Source organism: Alosa alosa, chromosome 6, assembly GCF_017589495.1.
Source record: "Alosa alosa isolate M-15738 ecotype Scorff River chromosome 6, AALO_Geno_1.1, whole genome shotgun sequence".
Classification (NCBI taxonomy): Eukaryota; Metazoa; Chordata; class Actinopteri; order Clupeiformes; family Clupeidae; genus Alosa; species Alosa alosa.
Window position 1 is genome coordinate 18,791,159 of NC_063194.1, and position 9,118 is coordinate 18,800,276.

Genomic DNA, 9,118 nt, shown 5'->3' on the forward strand with positions numbered 1-9,118 from the left:
TAACTTGAACTAATTCATATTGTGCAGTCACCATGTTATGTCCTGTTGTTCATCACATAAGTAATAATAGCCGACATTTGTCACCCCGCATTTTGTTTTGCGAGGCACCTTCAAATAACCATTTGCCAAGAATGACAGATATGTCAGTGTCTATGTTCACTTTTATATACTAACATTTTGTTTGTTTCATTATTAGCAGCAAATTTCACATGTTGTATAGGCCTACCATAATTTGCATAGCCTGCACCTCATGAGGCGCTCCCAGTCCACAGCGAACTGAACTTTGCTTTTGCTTTATGACTTGTGGTCATGTCCCTCCCTGACAATTCACTAGGCTTCTTTTTTCAGCCTGACACCAGAGCAGCACTACCAAATATGCCCAGCTAAGACGGGCATTTTAACTCATTTTTGTTTTTGTATTTTCTGTCTGAGAAAGGTTTTGACAAAATGTCAAGATATCACAAGGCAGCCATTGATAATTATCTTGAACTTCTGAAAGAAGCTACCACACAAGATCTCAACACTCCAGACGAAGATGGAATGACACCAACTTTATGGGCTGCCTACCATGGAAATTTAGAGGCTTTACAACTAATTTGCAGTAGGAGGTGAGTGAAGATGAATTATAGATTTGAAAAGACTAAAGCATAGAAGGAGGTAGGCTAAATATAACCAAATTACACAAATGGAGTTGGGTTAATTTCCATTCTTAACCATGGAATTGTAACCCTTTCTCTAAGATTGTAATTTTCAGTATTTTATTAAAACAAAAATGATTAAAAAACGAAAATAATGAAAAAAAAAAAAAAGTAATTCTATGCAGAGTTACACCAGTTGACCATAGGTCTACTGTAAACACACATTTTCTCAGACAAGGTTATTGGCTGCTGTTATTCAAAGCATTTTTGGTTTAGTCAGAATCAGAAATTCAGAGATGTCAAAATGAGGTTTCAGAATTTCAGCCTTTAGGATTAGGGTACTACGGGCATCTCATATTATCTGGGGTACAAGACGTGCAGATTTGGAATTTGCTGTTTGTTAAGATGTTAATATAGATCAAATGTTAGGTTTATGATGCTTTCTCTGATTAAGCATGATTCTGAGCGACATTCCAGTTGGTCTATAAAACCACTATCATGCAAGGCTTTCAGGAAAGCCCTCGCCCTACACAAAACTCCAGATTCATATCTCATGTCTCATGTCTGCCATTTGAGTTTGGATTGTATGCATTCTATTGGTAAATATTCTTAAATTTTGTCAATGTGAGCAGTCTGCTTTAGTGTTCCCATGAGGAAATGCCCAAATCTGGCCAAAATAATTAAACCACAGTATTATGTAAAGGATCACCCTTTATTTCCTAGCAGTCTTTTGACTGAGTTGCCTATAAAACTCACAGCTGTTACACCATCAATATGCTATAACAGTTTATTTGTGTTTATATAGTCATTTGTAATTATAATGCATATATATATATATATATCATTAACTTTTATCATGGAGTTTGGTGTTGACCCTAGCAACAGAGGAATAACGTCAGCAGCACGTATTGGAAACTGAGATAAGCTGTGACACAGATAGAGCAATCAAGAGTTTTATAGATCCCGGGTGTGTGTATATGCAAGGACTTTAGTTTTTAATGGTTCATCTATTAACTAGCCACCAGATGGCTCATCACCTGTCACTGAATACAGTCAGGTGTTGACCAAAACAATATCCTCCTATGTCTGGTCTAATCCACATCCATACTCAAACCAGTCGTATGGCTTCTATATATTTCCATATTCATTTCAATACATAATGAGTATAACATTGGGATTCATTTGTCATTTTGTTCATTTAAGGTTATTGCAGTATAAAATCATGAATGACTAAATGATTGTACAGTATCTAACAGTGGTGTTGATCTTTTATCAAATATTCTTAGAGGGGATCCTGACAGAAGTGACATCTGGGGTAACACTCCACTTCACCATGCCGCCACCAATGGTCACCTGGCAATCATCAGCTTCCTGGTGTCCTTCGGTGCCAACATCTTCGCCCTAGACAATGAATTTCACACAGCTATGGATGTGGCCGCCTCACGAGACCACATGCAGTGTGTGAGCTTTCTGGACGGCGCCGCCTCCCAGCAAACCAACAAGAATGCCAAAAAGGTGGAGACCCTGAAGAAGCGTGCCACCAAGGAGGCTCAAGAGCGTGTGAAAAGATGCGAGAAAGTAAAGAAGAAGCACCAGTCCAAGATGGACAAGAGGTACCGTGGAAGTATAGCGCCAGAGCCCAGCACGGCATCCTCGAACAACATGGGTTCCATCAGTGGCGTCAACGATCAATTCTCCAAGCTCATCGCCTCAGACAAGTCTGGCTCTCTCACAGCAAGAATGAAAGGAACCCTACAGCGAAAGCTTGGAAAGAAAGACACGGGAATGGTGGAGAGGCAGGGGGACAGCAATGTGATCTTCATGAAACAGAACGGCTCCACAGAGAAGCCTGAATTTGCCGACATGTTCAATGAGCAGGATGAAGATGAGGGCGAGACCGGAATTGGTGATCCCAATAAGGATGAGGACGATGGAGTACATGAGTCCATCTTCCAGAGGCCAGGCCTGGGCAAAATGGTGTTCCGCAAGAACTTCTCCATGGAGATGGGAATGGAGCCCGAGGATCTTCCCAGTGGAGACTGGGAAGGTCCCATGGGGGATGACCTGGCAACTCTGATCCACAAGGAGGTGTTTGAGACAGAGGAAGATGACGGTGGTGGTTTCGCAGCAGAGGGAAGTGTCCCTTGGAACCAGGAGGAGATCGGATTGGATGACCTTGACGAGGAGACGACTCCGCTGGATGCATTCCTGTCCTCCATCAGCCTTATGGACTTTGCGCCCATATTTGTCCGTGAGAAGCTTGACCTGGATGCCCTCATGCTGTGTGCAGATGAGGATCTTAGGGGCATTCGCATCCAGCTGGGCCCCCGCAAGAAGATTCTGGAGGCGGCAGCAAGACACAAGGCAGTTTTGGACCACCCTGGAATTCTGAAAGACACCTTCCTGTGAAGTAGCATGAAGAGGAGAAAGGAAAACATTGAACTGAATAGCAACATCATACTTCAGTAGGAGAAGCACACATTCACAACCTGTTAGAAAACAAACTAAATTGAATTAAAGCTTTATTCATGTTTTCTGGTGTTGAATTTGTAAGTAGCTGCATTAGGGTGATTAAGGGACCACGAAGAATTGAGTGACTTGGGCGACTGCTTTTATGACAACACATGTATAAAACCAAAATTATGATGAATCATGAAGAAATTATGAATGCATATCCATAAAGGATGATCACCAAATATAAATGCATGTCTATATTAAATCCATCTCTCTCTGCTGTATCATTAGAATTTGTAAAAGGTTCTTGTGAGTGATGTCTTTTTCATCTATTATTAACCTTGCAAATAAAGGAATTGTATGACTTTTTTGTCTTGCACGTGTACCTGAGGAGTATGGTTATCACCAAAGGCAGACGATGAAAAAAAAAATCTGGTGGTGGTTTATTTGCCTGGTGACAGGCGAGTTCTATAAAACTCCAACAGGGGGCGGTAACATGTCATTTTTCGTAGATGATGTCTTAGAGAAATTCAGAGAAGAAGACATGGCGTCACGACTCCGCATAAACAATCTGAGGTCGACACTGACAGAAATTAGAAGATTTGACTGCTGAAAAATGTTCAACAGGTGGTTTTGCCATCAGGTTCTTTACCACGATGCCTTTGTAGTTTGCTTGTCTAGATTTATGGGTTTAAGGTGTCCGCTGCATTGACGTAAACACTGGATCTGGAAGAACATGAACCATCTGTAAGAGGTAATGTTCCACCCCTTATCAAAAACATTTTCAAAGGTGGTTCATCATTGTTGATTCATCGACATCAGTAACGGGGTCTTTATTTCACCTCACACACACAGTGGTAAGATTATTCTTTTTCACCATGGAAATAGTATGGAGGCAAAATGATAGTCAATAGTGATATTTGATACCCATCATGTTTCCCAGCGATTCCCAGTCGTCTGGCTGTCACAGTCGATGTCGGTGATACTGTCACTACTACATAGGCTACACGTGCAATACGCTCGTTGTATTCATTGTTTTTGCTTCGCTTAAATCCCTTACGAGTAATTTGTATATATTTATTGTTAAACATCGCTGTGTTGCAGCCTACTGTGTAAAGATGTTTTTGATTAGGTGAATAATTCGATTATCCCTATTACTTCTATAACCAGAGTGACCAGAACAGTGATCAGAAAAATGGAAATAATGGTTGTGAACGTATCGCCCACTTCCCCTGCTACGGCAACTCTTCCTCCATCTCCTGTTCTGGAGGAATCCGGTTTTCCCCTCGCCTCCTTGGACAGTGAGGAATACGTGTTTGTAGAGGCACGCCATCCCAACAAGGTGCTGGAAGGCCTCAACAGTCTGCGCCTGAATAATGCCTTTTGTGATGTGACACTGTGCTGCGGAGGACAGGAGTTTCCCTGCCATCGCATCGTGCTTGCCTCTTTTAGCTCCTATTTTCAGGTAAGGCTCACATACACGTTGCTCCAGTGAGGACAAAACAACATCTTGACTATTGAGACGTGAGCATTTGGTGTGTTTGCTAATGTGAAATCAACCCCCACCCCTCTTGATCAGCAAAGCTCTACCATTGCCTAATGAGATATTAGTGCTTCATGAATCATTCAAAGATGATATCCTACATATTTGAGATAGATTGGAGATTTTGTATATTATAGTGCCACAGTCACCTTTTAAGAATAAACAACCATCATGAAGTCCATGCAGTGATGCTATGGCAACTATCCCTGGCAGGCCATGTTTTCCACTGATCTAATGGAGTCGCGTCAGGAGCGCGTGGCCATCAACGGTGTGGAGCCGCAGATGATTGGCATGCTGGTGAGCTACGCCTACACGGCCGAGGTGGTCATTTCCAAAGCCAATGTACAGGCCCTCCTGGCCGCCGCCAACCTCCTGGACGTGATGGCAGTGCGTGAGGCCTGCTGCCGCTTCATGGAGCGCCAGATGGACGAGATCAACTGTGTGGGCATCCACTGTTTCGCCGAGGCGCACTCCTGTCACGAGCTGGAGCGCCGCAGCATGGAGTACATCCAGCAGCACTTCAGCACCGTCTGCCAGCAGGTGGGATCGAGGAGGCCTACACAGTTTAACTGATTTTTTTCTGTTTGTTTGTTTCCTCATTTGGAGCTGCTGTGTGTTTACGTTACATAAATCTGCCCATGCCAACAGGAGGAGTTCCTGTCTCTGTGTGCTGACAAGCTGACTGAGATTATCTCCAGCGACCACCTGAACGTGCCAAAAGAGGAAACAGTGTTTGAGGCAGCAATGCTCTGGCTAAACAAGAGCACGTCTCGGAGACAGAGCTTTGAAAAAGTGAGTGACTGACACAAACTCAGAATTTGGTCTGAGTTTCAATTTATTTGCCAAAGTGAGAAAACAGTATTGTTAATGTAATACAATGACCCTTTTGAAATAGTAGTTAGTTGTGAGTCCTGTTGGCCTTAAGCCTACAGAAGAGACTGGCCTGGTTTACTCTGTATCGGCACGAGATGCCTCGAAATGTCGGGGATTCAGATGCTAAGCTCTGAAATCCATCTAGATCAGTTGAGAGGGTGGGTCCTCTCAGAAGGGGGCACAGCTGTCCAGACTGCCCAGGCAAAGTTATTGTTGTTGTTCATGACATGGGCATTGTTCTCTGCTATGAATATGGATCATGTTTCAGCATGGTTAGTAGTACTGCATGATTGGTTGGTTGATTGAATAAGGCCCATCTGTTTACCCTGAATCTAACTAATTGATTCTCCTTACAGAATCAGTTTGAATATGTTTTTGGTTACTGTTATTATTGTCAATTTAGACTCATAAAGTAGTTAAAAACTGTGAATTTGGGAAATGCATACATTTTTAAGGTTTGTTGTTATGCGAATTAAATGGATCACTGTGTCAACAGCAAATATTCAACAATCCTTTGAAGCCCTACAAAGATAATGCAGAGGAGTTTGTTGTTTTATGTAAACACACACATTTAAGGTGCTCTAAGCGGTGTCAGACGTTTTGTAGGCTAAAACATTTTTTGTCACTTACAGCAAACATCACCTCACCATCCGCTAGCTGCCTGTGTTCTGAATACTCTGTAAAAAAATGTTAAAAAAATGATAACATAACAAATTGTTCCAGCAAATCACCGACAAGATGCGCGTTTAGGAGAGTTTCAAATGCACAGGAGGGAGGGGGAGGAGGTAGTCTTCAGGTTTTCACTCGCAGATTAGTCTGGCATCTCTCCGATAGAGAACATTTGGAGCAGTTCGCCAAACGAACGTCCAATCAGCGTTGGTTTTGAGTCGGGTTTAGGTGTGACGCAACGAGAAGCTACTCTTCAATCTAAACAACATGGCGACTTCCACGGATAAGATGAGCATAGTTGTCTCTGAAGTTTTATCCGAATATTTGAGTATTCCTGGGGAAGCTAGGAAGCTAGGAGTCTCTGCAATGTAGCTTGGAGTAATGAAGGACACAGATATCCTCCACGGCCAATTCCAGTTAGTATTTGGTAGCCCTGAATCTTAGTTACTTAACGAGAAGGAATATGCTTTCTTCAGAAGTGTAGCCTACCATAAAAACTGGGTGGGGATTGTCGTTGATGAGGTTCATGTCACATACAAATGGTAAGTTTAAAAACGTTAACGTTAGCTACTTACCTAACTTGTCTGTTAAAAGATGCCATTCGAAGAACGCTTCGTTGATCTGATTGGTTGATTTGGCCCGTCTATCACCAACATAGGTGGTGATAGACAGATGGTTTATCCAATCAGCTAACCAGTATTTTCGCCCCTTCCCAAATTCTCCAACGGAAAGTTCCCAGATGGATATGCGGAGCAAATGCGAAGCAATCTATCTGGCGGAGTCAGGTTAATGTTACCCAGCATTGCTTAGAGCACCTTTAATATTCAATTATGTGTATACAATTACATTTGCTTTTGTATACAACAGGTGCTTGAACACATTCGCATGCCCCTCATAAGCCCGTACTACATCCATGACGTCATTGAGTCCCTGGATGTGGTCAAGGAGTCCCTCAAGTGCCAGAGGCTCATCTCCGAGGCCAAGGATTACATGCTGCTGCAGGACCGCAGAGGGGAGCTCTACGGCCCCAGGGCTCGGCCTCGCCGCTCCACAGGTACCACCCCGCACCTTCTGTTTCCAGACGGTCAGCAAATGTCTCTGGTGTTTGTATTGGCAACTATTTAATTAGATGTAACATTACACTACTCACAATCACATTTGATGGTTTTGTACATTTTCAAAGTTTGCACTTTTTAAACTTTCATATGGTTATACGTGTTATAAAAAATGCTTAATGATTATATCAACTTGATGCCTCCTTTTATTTTTTCCATATGGCTATAAGGAGAATACAGCAGGCAATACTTCCCATACTATCATCCAGATTAATATCTTTGAAATATACGGTGGATTGATCTTGTCTCTCATCATACGCAACTGTACCTGACAGGCACAGCTGAAGTCATTGTGACAGTTGGTGGGGAGGACGACAAGGTGGTTCTACGAAGTGTGGAGAGCTTTGACCCCCTGACCAACCAGTGGAAGAGCCTTGCTTGTCTTCCATTTGCTGTCAGCAAACACGGTTTAGTTGTTTCAGGTGAGACACTCCGAACAGCTCCAAACGTGATGCTATCAGGTTTTATCTAACCCACTTGTTTTAGTGTTGGGCCTTTGATAGACGCTATTACGATGGTGATTGGGTAGTAGGTCATGTCGACGGAGCAGAAAATGTTGGAAATGTTATTGTAGGGAGAGGATTTATAACATGACCTAATAATTTTATCTATTGGTATTTGCTTCTTCTCTCCACAGGCTCCATGTTATATCTAGCAGGAGGGGAGTTCCCAGATGGCTCAGCCAGCCGTGAGATGTGGCGCTATGACCCCTGCTTTGACTCATGGCAGGAGATGGCCCCAATGAATGTAGCACGCTCAGAACTGGGTGAGAATATTACATGAGAGCACAATTATTTGTCTCTGCCCCCCCCCCCCCCTTCCACTTGTTCTGCAATGTGCACAGAATAACCAACACTGTGAGCAAAATGATGCAAAAATAGTAGAATAACAGTATATGTGGTCATCGACACTGCTTTCAAAATGAGTTTTGCTGAATCAGCTGAATCAGTAACAGTGAAGTGTCTCCAGTGGCAAGTTATATTTTTAAAGATCCAACAGTTTGTCATATAGTGCAAGTTTATCCCATAAAGCCACTTTACAGCCACTGTCATGCATGCAGGTGGAAAAGGATTTGAGTTGGATAGTTTACGTAATCTTCATTAAATAATTAGTTTTTATAGAGTACATGATTTGGTGATGATTTCCTTTTCTTGAGCAAGATGTCCCCTTCTCTCTCCCACAGGTCTAGTCATGCTGGATGGATATGTGTTTGCTGTGGGGGGCTGGGAGGGCCGCTCTCGCCTAGACACAGTGGAGTGCTACAATCCCCACACCAACAGCTGGCAGTTCATGGAATCAGTCAAGATGGCAGTCACCAGCCCTGCTGTGGTAGCATTAGATGGTCTTCTTTATGTCACAGGTCATTGCATTGCTTGCTAATCTGCTTAGAGTAACTCCTAACTCACAGTTCTTGAAAAAATTAAGAGACCACTGCACATTTTTCTGATGTCATCCTATGGTTGCTGAGTGACATTCGAATGATTTGAAGGTCGTATTCACAATGAAGAGAAAAGTGCAAATTTGAATATGATTGTCAACTCATTCAAATGTCACTCAGCAACTGTAGTATGACATTTCAATGGATCAGAAAAATGTGCAGGGGTCTCTTAATTTTTCCAGAGCTGTATTTACTGTGATATAGTCTGATCTGATACATACATACGATCTGATACTGATATGATACATGCTCCAGGAAGTTTATAAGCACTTTTAATTTTGAGGATTTTGCCTTCCTGTATTTTTTTTATCCAACAAAAAAAAGAAAACACTGACCCATTGAACTAAATAACTTTTTTATTCTTTCCCATAACTAGGTGGAGCTGTTC

General features: G+C 42.4%; 2 protein-coding genes across 2 annotated transcripts; both read left to right on the forward strand.

The window, feature by feature from the left end:
• Positions 1-312: 312 nt before the first annotated feature.
• anks4b (ankyrin repeat and sterile alpha motif domain containing 4B) lies at positions 313-3,460 on the forward strand. Its single transcript, XM_048246920.1, has 2 exons — positions 313-608; positions 1,925-3,460. Exons 1-2 carry the CDS (start codon positions 448-450, stop codon positions 3,045-3,047), a joined length of 1,284 nt encoding a protein of 427 aa, XP_048102877.1. The 5' UTR covers positions 313-447; the 3' UTR covers positions 3,048-3,460.
• Positions 3,461-3,538: 78 nt separating this feature from the next.
• si:ch211-256e16.3 (kelch-like protein 20) lies at positions 3,539-9,114 on the forward strand (the record flags this gene model as incomplete). The annotated part of the gene is made up of 9 exons (XM_048245057.1): positions 3,539-3,846; positions 4,263-4,557; positions 4,849-5,175; positions 5,284-5,427; positions 7,045-7,231; positions 7,568-7,714; positions 7,930-8,058; positions 8,476-8,652; positions 9,107-9,114. Coding segments are annotated over exons 2-9 (1,389 nt in total), but the record flags the coding sequence as incomplete, so codon positions are not given.
• Positions 9,115-9,118: the final 4 nt, after the last annotated feature.

Bases quoted from the DNA above. Each gene is read 5' to 3' on its own strand.
- anks4b (XM_048246920.1), top strand. From the start codon at position 448: ATGTCAAGATATCACAAGGCAGCCATTGATAATTATCTTGAACTTCTG. The intron at 609-1,924 runs GTGAGTGAAGAT...AAATATTCTTAG, and splicing joins CAACTAATTTGCAGTAGGAG to AGGGGATCCTGACAGAAGTG.